Raw genomic sequence first — 16,934 nt, 5'->3', positions numbered from 1 at the left:
AATAAGTTTTATGTCTTGATGACAAAGTATATGTCACCAAATTTGGGTCCTGAAGACGAGGTTTGTGGGATGAACTGTATTTCCTGGTTACGATTTGTGTGTGAATAACTGTAAGCCCTGATGACGACGTTCGTGTGGCGTTATATTAGTCCTGATACTAACGTTTATGTAAGGAACTGTATGTACTGACGAAGTATATGTGACGAATGTAGATCTACTGATCACGAAGTATATGTGACGAACTGTATGTACTGATCACGAAGTATATGTGACGAACTGTATGTACTGATCACGAAGTATATGTGACGAACTGTATGTACTGATCACGAAGTATATTTGACGAACTGTATGTACTGATCACGAAGTATATATGAAGAACTGTATGTACTGCTCACGAAGTATATGTGACGAACCTGTATGTACTGACGAAGTATATGTGACGAACTGTATGAACTGATCACGAAGTTTATGTGACGAACCTGTATGTACTGATCACGAAGTATATGTGACGAACTGTATGTACTGATCACGAAGTATATGTGGCGAACCTGTATGTACTGATCACGAAGTATATGTGACGAACTGTATGTACTGATCACGAAGTATATGTGACAAACTGTATGTACTGATCACGAATCATATGTGACGAACTGTATGTACTGCTCACGAAGTATATGTGACGAACTGTATGTACTGATCACGAAGTATATATGACGAACTGTATGTACTGCTCACGAAGTATATGTGACGAACTGTATGTACTGATCACGAAGTATATGTGACGAACTGTATGTACTGCTCACGAAGTATATGTGACGAACTGTTTGTACTGATCACGAAGAATGTGTGACGACATGTGAGTCCTGGTGATGATGTATGAGTGACAATATGTATGTCACGATGCCGAAGAATTCGACACAAAAGGCATGCCCATATGACGAAGTATATACATACGTAACACTTTGTGGGAAGATTACTAGTAAACGAAACGATGCATTTATCAAAGACAAAGTATGTTTTTCGAAATGTATGTCTTGATTACGATGCATTTGTTAATTGATTTAAAGTAGCATTTAATTGTCCATCTTTTTTTAATTGTTCAACCTTAAAACTCGTAATTGCATCGATCTGTTATCTAAAATCTTCATATAGACATTATCGAATGATTACACTCACGCACTTATTGCATTATCTGCAAGCTTATAATACAGCGTACGCTTAGAAATAATGCCGATGGCGCTATAGGCGGACAGGTCAATACATCGGTCATTAGTCAATGTGGTACGTTTCATATAAATAATGTTAATCTTATACCAAATCAATTGCAACTACATGTATATATAATCTCAACCTAGCAAAGAACAGTACACCAAAGTTATTGCGACAACAGTGTTTGAGTACGACGTACTGGTTTCCGATCGATATAGCCCGTGCATTTCTCTAACAGCCGGCAAACAATTCGTCTCGCTCTTTTCTGTTAAGCGGATATTTAGTTGCGTAAGAAGGTATGTGTACATTTGTAGTTATTGTACAAATTTACATTCCGTGGCCTCTCGATATCTGAATAAGTATTAACAACGAGAGTCTTACAGTCTGAATAAATATGAACACCGGATACTTTACAAGCGTTCTTCAACTATTATAATAAAGTTCAAATGCAAAAGTTTTAAAGAGTTGGCATCCTGTTTTCATGGCTATACTTATGCACTTATAAAATATTTGTTAAACAACACAACGATTTACTCATTTTGTGGTATTCTGCCCACTGTAATGAGTGTTTCTTGCTTTAAATATTAATAATTGCGAATAGGGATTATCATGAAACATGCAGAGAATGTCAATAATAAATTACTTTATCATTTACACCATTTTGAATATTTACCATAGATACTTCAGACTGTGTTAACTGAATTGGTTAATTACATTATCTTAATACTCGTCCGTTTTACGATTAAGTGTATTCATTGCATACTGGTATCATATAAACACGAGGTTATGCATGAACATGTTGGTAACAAAATAGAAGCGCGTTGAACAATGTGTTCAACAAATACTGCACATGATTTCGAGTGGTTCAGGTTACATTCAGTTACAAATATGCAACTAATCAAAGTTTAAAGTGCTCTTAAACGAGTCCTACAAACAAACATCGCTCGATATGATAAACGTTTGCTAAAATTCAATAAAAAATGACATATTAGCATAAATTACGCACACACGTTTGGACGGCAAAGTAATGAAATACATTATGGGAAAAAGATCACGTACGAAATGAGTGTCGATTCGGTTTTTCATGCGTTTAATGAATAGCTTAAATTAAATTGAAAATTTATGTCGTCCTTTATGATACGTTGCTTGAGTAGTTTGATGTAAAACTTGAATAAGAAAGATGTCTAAAGCTATGCATAAAATAGGCGTTGCGACGTTAGATATTTTATTAGCAAAACGATGTTAACATAAAGCACGCGTTTGGTAAAATAAACACCAGTGTGGTGCTGATAGATAGTCAAATTGTAAACATCTATACATATGCAAGTGCTGCGTGAATCTCGCGTTAGTGCTTCTATATACTTGACATACACTATGTGTTTCTTCTTTGGCCTGTGACTCAGCTGGGCGGATATTTTATCGACCCGGCTTCTACAAATATTCTCCCAGTAGTCCGCAATCTATATTAGCGCGAGAATGTTCTGCCATTTCTTTATATTGGATGGTAAATAGTTATACCAATAATATTATGAATATCACTTTTTCCGACAGCTGGGCTCTTACAGAACACATGCATCTGCATAGTATTGAACAGCGGTTTGTAACGCCGTTTCTCCTTAAATGCACATGTGAATGAACGAATTAAAGAAAGAGCGAACGACTGAATGAAGGAATGTTTAATCTATGACATTGTCATGTCCCTCTTCGAAGCGATGGTGGTAAATTGCATGGCATTTGGTCGCTCTGATGGTCGGTCCTAATATTATTACATTTTTCACGATATCCAACTGCTCATACAAACTAGTGTGATGTGTACATGTAAACCCCTATTTTGAGTTCAAAAGGTTCACGGTCGGTGTCATGATGGCATGAAATATGAAATCAGTTACCTAGCAGTATACACTGGATAGAGATTGCTTTGTTTACGAAAATCTCAATTGGTACTCGGTATCAAAATGCTTGTTGATTATGAGGTAGCCTGTCAAAAGTTTACAGTGGCTTGTTACATGAAATTCGTTTTCGCCCAATATCTAGCGAACGCTTTTACAAACGCGAATCTTTATTGATATGCGTTGATAAACGTCAATCGGTCTTAAGTCAGGGTTCGCAGAGGCACGTAACATGGAACACGTTTTTACACAATGGCTTGATATCGCTACTGGATCATATAAATTACTTAATTATGTTTCCTGGTTAATCTGGAGGAAATGATCAAAGACACATGCTGATTTTGAGATCAAGAAACAAATGGTAATGGTCCCAGTGACATGGAGTCTATAAAATGTATAACTTGCACATATTGACAGCTTAGCTGCAAGTACATGTCAATACAGGTTTAACCAACATCTCGTGTAACAATTCTACTCAAAAATAATTATTTTAGGCAATATTAGAACGTTTTGACTACAATTAAAGTGAATACCATTGATTAATGAAATATATGCGTTCTCATCCAATTATCGTCTCGTCGCGCAGGCAGCCATTCGCCTTTTAGGGTATCTCTCCAAGATTATTTCCCTATGGTGATACGATTGAGGTATTCTGGGAAATCCTTGAACATTCTCGAATTACAACGTCTGTGTCGTCTCTGTCCCCCGCAGGTACGATGGCTGGTGGTGGCGATGATCTGGTGAAGAAGTTCGAGGAGTTCTGCACGCTGGCGGGCTCCAAGGACAAGACGCAGATGACATCAAAAGCGAGCGGCAAACTCGTGGCCGACTGCTTTGAAAAGGGGTACAAGAAGTTTGACGTCAAGGCGATCTGTGACGCCAGTGTCTTCCCTGCTATCAAGGAAAAGGGAAAGCCGTATGTACTCGTATAAAACTGTACTTGACATGAGCGTATTTGACATGATGGGATTCGCAAGAAATAATTATTATGTGCCTTTACTGTCTCTGTACAAAACACATGACAGAAGTTGCAAAAATGACTGTATGACATTAAATTCACACACCCCTTTAATACTACGAAATGTATTGTGCGATTGGCCATAGTTTCCGTCACTTTTCGTCTTTGTCGCGTGTAGCATGTCTATCTGTAGTATCGGCCCAATTAATGAATACATACGAATTATGAAGTGAACAAATACAAAAAACACACATGTTTTATAAGTCAATCTATAGTTAAATGTGTATTTTTGACATTACCACGAAAACTGCATTTTAATCGACATTGTTTTGACAAAATACTGGCTAGACTTAGCTCCCTGTAGTAATCTGTATCATGTTCCATGGTTCTCATAATATCGGCCCTTCTGATTGGTTGCTAAGATGTGTAACTATGCGCATGTACTTGCTCTAAAACTGAATCTTAGTGGAAAAACGAAACTGTTGCTCATGTTGTTCTTAAAATGTTTTAACATTTTATTAAAAAATAAGCGTTATATAAAACATTTGATAAAGCTACTCTTAATCCATAAACAAACTGACACAATTGTGTGTTACGTTATTTAAAAATCATAGCATCACCCTGGAAAAAACATGACCTACTTTCCAATGAACACCGAAAATCATGAGAATGATCGTGGTAATAGTCATGGATAGCCGTCAAATAAATTACAACTTCTATAAATCGAAAAACAACAACAACAACAAACTTTCCATCACTTCTTGGGGGATTTTCGTTTAAGTCACGATACTATGAGGAGGGCTAATACTATGAGAATAAGGGATGCGTATAATACGCTGATTTCGTTACTCAGTATACCTCAATTTATTTTGTCGGCTCTGGTACTTGAAAGTACCCCGGATACTCTAAAGAATGCTACAAAATATGGTACGGTATAAATATAATGAAAAGTACCCCTGAGTATGAGCGGGTGTCTTAAAGCGTATTTTCCGGACCCGGGGAACGCTTTAGTATACTTAAGAGTACCCGGGATACTTTTTAGGTGTACCCGAGCCGACAATGACCGATCGAGCATCAGTTTACTGACACAAGCAAAGTACTTAAATATTCAAAAATTTTCAGGCACATGGTGGTTAACAAGGCAAACGTGGACAAGTACATCACCAAGACGGCGCACGAGATTGCTAAGAAGAAGACGAAGAACACGAAGCTCGCTGAGAATGACCCTGAAGTGGAAACTATCAAGGCTGACCTAATCAACTGCGTGGCCGCCGGGGGACCCCATGTTAAGGTCGTGGTAAGTGCTCGGAGTCAGTCGCGGCTACACAAATCGGAGTAAAAAGCGGTGTGCAATATATGTTATTTGTATATAATCAAGTCCCATCTCATTCCTATTCTAAGGTAGTCGTGCATATATCGCCCGGCAATTATGCATTATATGCAACCACGTGTTTTATTTGGTATTGAAATATAACCTCATAATTGATCAAACTCTTATTTATTGATCGGTATTTTCAGATCATTTCGAGCATCAATGTATGCAAAAATAATGATTTGGGGATACATTTTTTACGAGATTCGAATTATTATGCTTTAATAAAAAATGTACAAGAAATGTACTAGATCAACTCAATCGGAGCGAAATTTCAACCAAAGGCGTCAATTACATGTTCGATTGAATTCATCCTTCTGTTCTCTGAATGCAAACACGTGATCTATTCCCAGAAAACGTCAGCGACGGGAGGTGTGGACCATTTGACGGACGCCTCTCAATACACGGGATCCCACAAGGAGAGGTTTGACGCTTCCGGCAAGGGTAAGGGGCTCGACGGGCGCGTGGACAAAGTGGACGATTCCGGTTACGTGGGGAACTACAAGGGCGAGGGCACGTTCGACAAGAAATAGGGGTCAAACTAAGGGCCGCTATATTAAGTGTGGGTGCAAATAATAGGACAAATGTACCGTACTTTGTATTGTTTATAATCGTATATCATATACTTTAGTTTATGTTTTGTAAGTATTTTAAGTACTTGTTATCGAAGGAAGAAAACAACATTATGTGTATTTTACATTCAAAATTCTATCAATGTGTATACAAACTTTTGTTTAATTCAAGTGTTTGAATCTCAGTATTGTCAACATAGTGTTTAATGGCTGGTAAGTTCTGTCTATTTGGACGATTTTAAAACATTTATTGTTTCCTAGTTCAAAATGCTGTTCGATTCTTTATAACTATGTTAGAACTAGATGATCAAATTAACGTGTCTGCCTCATTCTTGCTAAACTTGAAAGAAGTCGATTTTGTATTAGTTTTGTATGTACAGTTATGATTACCCATTTATATTCTTTATGTATATAATGGAATACCGTTGTTTTATTTTGTACATTTACACTTTTCATTATATTTGCTCCTTTTAAAGTCTCATATTTAAAACTGTGATATTATTTTTGTACTTTAAGTTTCCCCCAAGAGGGTTATTGTATTATTATAAATACTCTGCGGAGTTATTACTTTAAAATTTTAACTGACATAACAGGAATTTATTTCAGGAATAAGTGTGCCTTTAAGTGTATAACCCGCAAAAGTGAACAGAGCGTTTGATATCTGTATTGTACTCATTTTGGTTTGTATTATTGATATAGCATGTACCCGTGTAACTCAATATTAAAGGGTCGAAAAGCATATAATGTGTTTTGTGTTTCTCCGTTCTGGTACCTAATATCTTACCATACAGTAAAATGTAATACTAGAGTAGTCAATAAGAGCTCCACAATGCCACGTAAGCGGTAAACGTGGGTCACTTAACACATTGTGAAACTTTATTGCCTTTATCAAGCTAAACCATTCGCTTGACATTATTAATTAATTAGGCCTATTTTATTTTAAGATTTGATATATTTCGATACCGATTTCTCTAGAGAGAAACACGCGATTAATAGATACGTTAATAAGGTAAGCTAATTTGTTTTGTTTTCAGTATTACATATAAAATATGTTCATGCTTATATGTACGTGTGCGAAAGCAGCAAAGAACTCAACTTAAAACAACTGAAGTAATGTGTTGTATATAACTGTATTTCATATAGCAAATTATACATTTTTACCAATTATTATAATTTGGACAAGTTATTTGGTGACATTTTCACATACATTTCAAAGAGCTGTATTCGTATGTTTGCAAAAATAGGTAAGTCTATTAAACCAGAAATGTAAGACAGAAAATAAGCAAGTAATTCATGAAATATAACATCGTATCAATTGCTGCGTTCATTTCCTGACACTCAAATATAACGAGATCTCTTTCTCCATCTCAAAAGTTAACGCCAATGAATAATAATGGCTGACGAGAAGGTTTGCAAGCAGTTCATGAAGACCTGCGCGCTGTCCGGAAGTGAAGACCCGACGGTGATGACGCGCCACTGCAGCCGGAACATCCGGCGCTTCTTCTGGGACGAGGTCAAGGACCTGGAGCACGTGAATCTCAAACACTGCGAGGAGAAAGTCTTCAAGGAGGTCATGAACAAAAAGAAGCAGTAAGATGAAAAATACAGGCTCTTTGTTTTTACGTCCATGCGATGGACATTCACTACTTCTACTACTAATACTACTACTATTGCTACCACATATACTAATACTACTACTATTGCTACTACTAATACTAATATTAATAATAAATGCGATAATTTGATGATCATTCAACGCACAGATTTCGTTTTACCTTGGGTTAATATATTGGACAGTGGTCTGATTGGGTTAAGCATGACTGTATAGAACGCATATACATACTAACAAAGTGGTCATTAGGGAAGTAAAACCAATTGGACATGAAGTCATAATTAAGACAGTTGCCTTATAACTTTTTCTTTCATTGTTAATGTCTGCATGCCATGAATCTCGTATATAACCACAGTAAACACTTGTGATCACGTCTGTGTAATTAAATGGAATAAACGTTTTCGAACTCGTTATCTTCATTCATTTGATTATGTCCGAATAGAAACATGCGAGTGGATCCCGCGCACGTGGATGCCTATATAACCGGGATAGCGCACGAAATCACGAAAATACAGCGAGGAGACCCGAAGTTGCCACGTGACGACCCACGAGTCACAGTAACAAAGGAGCTGCTCGAAAACATCGTGCGCACCACCAAGGTCATGATGACCGGAGCGGTAAGATTAATACATGAACATTTCTTTTCGCAAGAACGTTTTCTAAGTTAAGTATTGATACATGTTAACAAGCAGTTAATAGCGAACAAACATGAAAGAAATGTGCTATAAAGTACCAGTGATTGTAAATTGACAATAATGTAGGGCGGCACATGAATTATCATCGACAAAATCACATTATAACTACAATGTACCATGTATAATTTATCAGATCGAAAAGCCAAACGACGGGCGGGGTCCGGCGGGCCCGCTGACTGTCGGTGCCGACGACGACATCGTGGTTCCCCAAAACCGCACTAAGGAGAACGTCAAGTACCAGTTCCGGAAACCCGAGTTGCCCAAGGCGATGCGCCACGTGTACGATCTGCGGCACGGGAAACCTATTGTTATAGCGAAGCGGGACTACGGGAACTTGTCGTAAACAGAATATAGAATTGACGTCTTTGCATCTTTAAAGGGGCCTTTTCACAGATGTTGGCATTTTTTTAACTTATTCATTAAATGCTTTATATTGATAAATGTAAACATTGGATCGTAAAGCTCCAGTAAAAAATCAAGAAAAAAATTAAAAAAAGGAAAAAAACATTGCCCGGAACAGGTTTCGAACCAGTTACCCCTGGAGTCCTGCCAGAGTCCTGAAGTAAAAACGCTTTAGCCTACTGAGCTATTCCGCCGAGTACACATTCTTGACGTATTTTATACCTTATATAAGCAATCTTCGTAGTTTCACAAAATTTAACGACAAAAACAGAACTCTCCAAATTATTCAATCGTTTCGCGTTGCAACGCTTTATAATTTTTAGGTTTTAAAATCGTCAAAAGATGCATATAATGGCTATATTAGAGCATGGTTAATGTTCAGTTTTACTGTTTCCTCACAAATATCATAACTTAAACGAAAACTTACGAATCTGAAACAACTTTTTTCAATTTTGTCAATTTACCAAAGCGTGAAAAGATCCCTTTAAGAATGATGGAGAGTATGTCGGTACATTTCAATTACCGCCATGACGCTTTGATGAAAGTAAATTAAAGGGGCCCTCTCACGTTTTGGTAAATTGATAAAATTTAAACAAGTTGTTTCAGATTCGCAAATTTTCGTTTTAGTTATGATATTTGTGAGGAAATAGTAATACTGAACATTAACCATGCTCTAAAATATCCATTATATGCATCTTTTGACGATTTAAAAACCTGAAAGTTATAAAGCGTTGCAACGCGAAACGATTGAATAATTTGGATAGTGCGTTCAGTTACAGCGAACGTTCGCTATAGTTCGCGAACGGTCGCGAACGTTCGCTACTGAACGCTCGGTTCGCCGCGAACGTTCGCGAACCGAAGCGAACCCTCTTGGGAGGTAGTTCGCTATAGATCGCTAGCGAAACCAAGATGGCGGACAAATAAATATGTTGTATTTGTTCAGTGTAACTTCGATATTGTTTCCTTTTTTTTTTGTAGTACAAAAATGAATTGAACAATAAACAAAGTGTATATGAGGTTATGGGGATTCCGATAATAACGTCGCGTTTGCGCATCCTCAAATTTTGGCCGTCAACACTGCGGCCATTCTGCTTTTGTTTGCGTTTGATGATCCGCATCGTGATAAGATTTCACTCATATTCGAAACCCTTTTAAGAACAACAAAATACTCAGAAATTGAAATTCTTTCAGATTAAATAGAATCCAATGAATGAACACAAATAAGGACGAAAACAAACAACAAATTGATTGATTTTATGTAATCAACATAAAGAAACTATTTGAACCTATATGTCCGTAAAAACTGACCTTGTTGGAGATTAACTAAATCCTCTTGATACATGTAAATGTTTTTATTTAATTGTTCACACCAATTTTGACACTCCTTATTTCAGCATGTTTAACCACCCATTTAATAACTGCCCCTTCATCACAAACCGATTATCTCGATATGATCGGATACTGTCCAGACAATAACTAAGAAAACAGGGTGTCATAAACCCAGGGACCTATATTTGTATGACTCAGTATGGGGTCTTTAACCACATGTGTCTGGTCATTAAACACAATTTATGATACCTCCGTGTCATCTCTTGGCATATTAAGCCAAACACTTAACAGTTGCTTTAATAAAACATTTGAACATATTTAAAAAATAGGCGTACATTTGTCCGAAATGGATTAACAGGAACAATTAAGTATGTATATTAACCAGTTTAAACATAACACTAAAGTGTTTTATAATGAAATACATTTAAAATATTGTAGAAATTTACTGCTACACAATTATCGTATTTAACGGGTACCTGCAAACGTAAACTCCGATGTTATAACGTGTAAAGATCGTGCGTTTTTGCAGTGTTCGAAACATCATCGTGAAAACAAGCAATCGCGTTTGATCATAATACGGATATAAAATACTTGGGTAAAATAAATGTATAGATTATGGTATAATAAAATGCCAGATTTGTATCCCTCATTATCACTACAATAAGTTTTCAATATAGATGTGCATTCAAAGACAGTTCAATTCGCAAAATATGCAGGTGTTTTTTTCCATTTGAATGCTAAAATTTATTAACATTTTCATTAAATGTAAACGAAACGAAAATTCATTCAATGTAAAAGAAAATAACAACTACATTTGAAGATTGTAATGTATTGCGCTATTTTAGGGCTTTGTTTTATAACTGATTCAATGTACCTCTTACACTAAATTTCGATCGCTAATGAAAAATAACACTATCGCATCCACACCACTTATAATTATAATCAAATTATTATAGGTTTTATTATTTTTGAAATATCTGTTAGATAAGTACTTTCCGTGTTATTAGCGATTTCCGCCATCAACACCGCAATCAATTTTCTGGGAGCCGCCATCTTGAAACGTTCGCGCCGAACTTATCGTTCAATAAGACCGAATCGCAAACGAACCATCATTGGCGAACGTTCGCTGTAACTGAACGCACTACTTGTTGTCGTTATATTTTTTGAAACTACGAGGATTGCTTTTATAAAGCATAAAATACTTTCATCATTACGTGAGCGCGGATGGCCGAGTGGTCTAAATGGTTTGTACTTTTACTCCAGGACTACAGGGGTCAGTGGTTCGAACCCAGTTGTGAGTTACTTTTTTTTCCTTTTTTAATTTTATTCTCGATCTTTCACGAGAGCTTTTTATTTCCAATGTTTACAATTATCAATATAAAGCATTTAATGACAAACTTCAAAACATGCAAAAAATCTGTGAAAAGGCCCCTTTAAAGCGTATTGTAACAATCTGCACTGACAGTGAATTTGGTTTCTGTTATCAATGTGTTTTATATAAAAACACGTTCTTTTTCCAATACGTGTATAGATCACACAGAAGTAACAACGCCGTTTTTTGCTGTACATATGTGTATCGTTTGCATTTACATTACACCATTGCTCATTCTGATTTTGAATAGTGTTATGCGTACATTTACATTAAAGTGTTGTTGTTGTTTTTGTGTCGAATATATGTCTTTGAAAGGAGGAAATGTGTCGGAATTGATACATCAAAACTGCATTGACTGATCAATAGCTAACGTTTGTCCGATGCCTCTCCCCTAACTGTCTTCACTGATGAAGAGCTAAAGTTTTCCAAAGACATCTCCCCAAGTGATATTGACTGATGCATAGCTGGCGTTTGTCCATTACATCTTCTCAAACTGCTTTGACTTTTTAATACCTTACGCTTGCCCTCTAGGCTATACCAGTTGTCCCAACTGTATTGACCGTTGGCTTATTTTAATACCCAAATGTATTCTTAACATTATTATACATTTTCAGTCGGAACCTATAGTTCAACAACACGCAATTTATCAATCAATATAGTGGAATAGGATGGATTGGACAAAAGCTAGCTTTTGATCAGTCAATTCAACTTGGAGAAAGTTATTATACCAGCGATTAATTAGTCAATTTAGTCGGTTTAGATATGGAACAAGCGTCTGCTATTAATACATTAATGCAGTTGGAGATGTATTTGACAAGCGCAAGCTATAATTTATTCAATGCAGTTGGAAGAGAGGTATTGAAAAAAACGCTATATATTTATCAACACATGCAGTTGGGAGAGATGTTTTGGGCAAACGCTAGCTATTTATCGATTAATGTATCGCAAAGCGCCATCTATACGCAGTAGATGGGGATGAGGTATTGTACAAGCAAGTCAATCCAGTTAGGACAAATGTGTTGGAGAAGCGAATGCTATTGATCAATCAATGGAATTTGGGAGAAATTTATTGGAGGAACGCTAGCTATTCATCAGTTAACGCAGTTCGGGGATGGGAACTGGACAAGCGCTAGCTATTCAACAGTCTATTAAGGTCGGAAAGAGAGATATTGGACACGTGTAAGCTATTAATTAGTCAATGCAGTTGGGAAAGAGATGTTTGGCACGCGTCAATTAATTATGAGATATGAGAATCGACTTTGAGTTATTAGCTGTTCATCACGTTTACCGCTTATCACTGCATATGGCTGCATATTTATGGGGGAAAAAACACATCACGTAACTGTTATACTTGAACAGCTGACGCCTGAAAAGCATATCGTAACAAAAAGTGTGTGTTTATTGTGAATTTAATGACGTTCACGTATACTTTGAGCGATACCTAAGGTGCATTAAATGTAAAACGAAATGTTAATCTAAAAGACCGTCTAGCTTAAGTTCGCCTTTAACCCAAATGCAGGTATGTACAAAGATAAGGTTATGAACTCATTTTATGATGTATCGGTTTTATCATAGATTGAGGAAAGGTTATTTAACGAAAGCTTCGACCTGATAACAATTTAAGGATTTCTTGTGCTTTAAATTAAGTCTTTACAAACAGTTGTAGCATTCAAACACTATTTACCAAAGCATTTCGACGTCTTATTAATGTATTTACTGAATTTATTCAGCTACCTACAGTATAAACCCTGTACTTTTCTCTAAAACGCAATGAAGTGTTTTACCCATGTGACAGTTATTGGTAGCAACCGCGTTGTTTACATTGGTTACCACACGCTCTTCTCTCAAGCAATGATCAGTATATAGATTTTACTGAATATTGAATTCGAAATCTGTTTGGTCTGTAAAAGCATTCGCGCACAGAGATTTCACAGGTAAGGTTCGATTATTGATGGGCTGTTGGAAATTGTCATTGAAAATAGATTTTCCGCTATTCACGGATATTTTGGATTACAGTGAAGTGTGGGCAAATATTGTTGCAAAATTACTTTTGCTTTGCGTACTAACAATGAGATCCGTACAAGTGGCCTAGCGACGTAAGGGGATAACAATGAATATAAAACTATAACCATATAAACGGTGGAAATTAATGTTACATAAGTGAAATAAAAAATAGTCAAAGTATCACAGTAGCAAATGGATACAATATAGGTACAATACGTTATTAACTAGTCACATAAAAGTGTCTTGTGTGGGTATAATATAAAAAGTAAGAAACGTTGAAAGTGAAATGTATTCATAATATTTCATTTTATGAAAATATTTAAATGCGCTCATTAATTATATTAATTCACTCTTTATTAAACTAAGGGCAACGAATGTAATCATGGTGTTTTTGTTGTTGATACTATGTAGGGACAGAATAGCACACATAATAAAGTAGTCGATGCAGAACCGCCAAAGCGGCTAGAACTGGATTTTCGACATTCTCCAAAACAGTATTGGTAAAATCTTCAATCGATGCCACTTGTAATTTCAGTGACAGTGTTTATATTGGTTTAGTGTACGCAGTGAAAAAACAAACAAGCCTCAACGTGTAAAGCGCTGAAAAAAGGAGCATATTTATATTAATTCGCGTTTTCTTAGTAATATATTATCAGCTAGAATATTAAGCGTTGCAATATATCTGTGTACATGTACTCATTAAAGTCATTAATCTCTATCAATGTTCAATATGCATCTGTTTCATATCGATAACCCATAACGACATCAATGCGCATGTATGCATTATGGGACTAAATATGAGAACTGTATAGCGGTAATTAAGTTTTATTGCCTTTATCGCATATTTAATAAGTAAATATGTTGTTGGTAACCTGGTCAAACACGTGCCATGTTAAGATGCGTTGTAAATCCCGTGTTTTATGAACGGGTTGCAGGCCGTTACTTATTCACGTTTTATGTGTGGATGTACTGTGTATGTTAATCCGGTAAATCACACACGCATTGTGCAAATGTAAATTAATATGTTTGTTTTCCGGTAAATCACGTGAACAAATGATTTGATCTGTTGTATGTCCTATGGTAAAGCAAAAATGTATTGTGCAAAAGTGTTGAAGTTCTTCAAAATTCACAAGTGCAATGATCTAATGAGCTGTATGCCCAATTGTAAGTTACTTCATTATTGTGCGAATGTGTTGAAGGCTTTCCGGTGAATCACACATGAATTGTGTGGGTGCGTTGTAATCTTTCTTGTAAGGTGTAATGTGCGATCTATGATGATCGGTAAATCACACATGTAATGTGCGGATGTGTTGTATGTTACCGGTTAGTCACACGTGTAATGTGCGGTTGTGTTGTAGGTTACCGGTAAATCATGTGTGTATTGTGCGGAAATGTTGCAGATTTGGTAAATCACACGTGCAATATGTGCGACTTTGATTTATGGTTTCCGGTAAATCATATGTGTAATGAGCGGATGTGTTGTAGGTTCGATGGTAAATCACACGTGTATTTCGCGGTTGTGTTACATGTTCCCCCATAAATCACACGTGTAATGTGCGGATGTGTTGTAGGTTCCCCGGTATATCACACGTGTAATGTGCGGACGTGTTGTAGGTTCCCAATGTAAATCACACGTTTAATTTTATACGGACGTGTTGTAGGTTCCACTGTAAATTACACGTTCAATATGCGGACGTGTTGTAGGTTCCCCGATAAATCATGGCATCAGGAGGCGTTGACGATGATCTGGTGAAGAAGTTCGAGGAGTTCTGCACGCTGGCGGGCTCCAAGGACAAGACGCAGATGACACCAAAGGCCAACGGCAAACTCGTGGCCGACTGCCTGGACAAGAAGTACAAGGCATATGACGTCAAGGCCATCTGTGACGCCAGTGTGTTTCCGGCTGTCAAAGAGAAGGGAAAACCGTGAGTAGATCAGTAGTTTATGAAAGTGCTTGAACATTATTTCAAGGTCATGAAATGTTGTCGCTGCATATTCAATAAAGACTTAATCGCAGATTGTCAACCTGAGCATGAACTGTGTACATACCTTTCCATTTAGCATTTGCCACTACATGCAGTACAACTTCTTACTTTATTTGTCATGGGGTTTGACGTCATCAATATCCAAATAGAAACATAAAAAATATTGGTGCAATGGTGTTATTAGAATCTTTGTAAATTATCGAACAGCCATGTTTGCTTTAAAGTTCCAGTTTGTATTTGCAGGAACATGGTGGTGAACAAGGCGAACGTGGACAAGTACGTCACCAAGACTGCGCATGAGATCGCAAAGAAGAAGACGAAGAACACGAAGATCGCAGAGGACGACGCTGAGGTGAAGACTTTGAAAGCGGAAATCGTGCAGGCAATCAAATCGGCCGGACCCAATGTGAAAGTTGTGGTATGTTACCACCAGATTATAACGCTTTGGAGAAACGAGTAACGCATTGCTGAAATGTGTGATCCATATTTCTCATCAATACGGCATTCCCGATCAGGTCTTTACATGAAATCCGCTTCGTAGTGTGTATTTTAGCGAATGTGTTTATCATTGATCGATAACCTTTAACGCAAGATAAACCCCACAGGACAATAAAGATAAATCATGTCGCATCGAGATCTTCTAATAAAAACGGGTGCAAGACCGTCTTCATGTCACGAATTTCAGGAAAAATCGATACGTTTAACATGTAAACACTGTCGCAATTTCTATGTTTATGTGTTTTATTTCCATTTGTTTAGAAAACCTCAGCCACAGGCGGCGTCGATAAAATGACAGATGCTTCGCAATACACCGGTGCCCACAAGGAACGCTTTGATGCTACCACCGGTAAAGGAAAGGGTGCGGACGGGCGGACAGATAAGGTAGAAAACACTGGGTACGTTGGTCAGTACAAAGGAAAGGATACCTTCGGCAAGAAATGAACGCCGGTTCGCGAGGTTTCATTGAAGAGTGGCTTCTTGTGTGTCCATAGCTACGTATTGACAGCACTTGGCGAGGATGAAACTGCTGACTGGCTAATGTTATGTATTTCCCACATGGAGCACAGAGAACTAGTTTAGTGTCAATGTTCATATATGCTTTTTAAGCTATTGCCATTAGGCAATCTCATTTTGTGCAACTTTGTTTTACTTTTATCATAAACAGACATTATTAAAATCGTTATTGAAATCTCTCAATAAATGGTCGACTCATTTCAATTTAATTAATCTATAGCTTAAACTGAATTGAGTTAGGTTGTCAGACTGATTACATGCTCTTTGAACATACTTCTCATTCAAAAGTTGACCATTAATTTTTAACCGAAGAGTTTCATTGGCAGCACTTTTTTAAGCTGTGTTTTGTATTTATTATTGTGTGTTTGTAAATAAAACCATATAAAGTTTATAAACATGACAAGAGCTTGCTACTTACCGGGACAACCAGAAGGGATTTAACTTTTTAAATACTGACTATTTCACAGAACAATACACTCCCCATATGCATACAACATAACACTGAGACTTAAATAGTAATT

General features: G+C 36.8%; 4 protein-coding genes across 5 annotated transcripts in view; 3 read left to right on the top strand and 1 right to left on the bottom strand.

The window, feature by feature from the left end:
- Positions 1–16,934, bottom strand: part of LOC127868716 (40S ribosomal protein S14) — a 138,690-nt gene that overhangs the window by 66,009 nt on the left and 55,747 nt on the right. The window lies entirely within an intron of this gene.
- On the top strand, positions 1,357–6,262 carry LOC127868714 (tubulin polymerization-promoting protein family member 3-like). Its single transcript, XM_052410719.1, has 4 exons — positions 1,357–1,505; positions 3,810–4,014; positions 5,179–5,353; positions 5,782–6,262. Exons 2-4 carry the CDS (start codon positions 3,815–3,817, stop codon positions 5,959–5,961), a joined length of 555 nt encoding a protein of 184 aa, XP_052266679.1. The 5' UTR covers positions 1,357–1,505; positions 3,810–3,814; the 3' UTR covers positions 5,962–6,262.
- LOC127868707 (uncharacterized) lies at positions 7,278–9,461 on the top strand. The gene is made up of 3 exons (XM_052410705.1): positions 7,278–7,590; positions 8,055–8,229; positions 8,441–9,461. The coding sequence occupies exons 1-3, from the start codon at positions 7,394–7,396 to the stop codon at positions 8,648–8,650; spliced, it is 582 nt and encodes a 193-aa protein (XP_052266665.1). The 5' UTR covers positions 7,278–7,393; the 3' UTR covers positions 8,651–9,461.
- LOC127868711 (tubulin polymerization-promoting protein family member 3-like) lies at positions 13,181–16,816 on the top strand. Of its 2 annotated transcripts, none has more exons than XM_052410711.1 (4): positions 13,181–13,344; positions 15,119–15,339; positions 15,643–15,817; positions 16,159–16,816. In XM_052410711.1, the coding sequence occupies exons 2-4, from the start codon at positions 15,134–15,136 to the stop codon at positions 16,339–16,341; spliced, it is 564 nt and encodes a 187-aa protein (XP_052266671.1). In that variant the 5' UTR covers positions 13,181–13,344; positions 15,119–15,133; the 3' UTR covers positions 16,342–16,816. The 2 variants fall into 2 exon arrangements, with proteins under 2 accessions (XP_052266671.1, XP_052266672.1); XM_052410712.1 differs by lacking the exon at positions 13,181–13,344 and adding an exon at positions 13,890–13,914.

The sequence above is a fragment of the Dreissena polymorpha genome, chromosome 2 (assembly GCF_020536995.1).
Source record: "Dreissena polymorpha isolate Duluth1 chromosome 2, UMN_Dpol_1.0, whole genome shotgun sequence".
Taxonomy (NCBI): domain Eukaryota; kingdom Metazoa; phylum Mollusca; class Bivalvia; order Myida; family Dreissenidae; genus Dreissena; species Dreissena polymorpha.
Note: the sequence above shows the minus strand (reverse complement) of the source record. Positions and strands in the feature narration are given on the sequence as shown.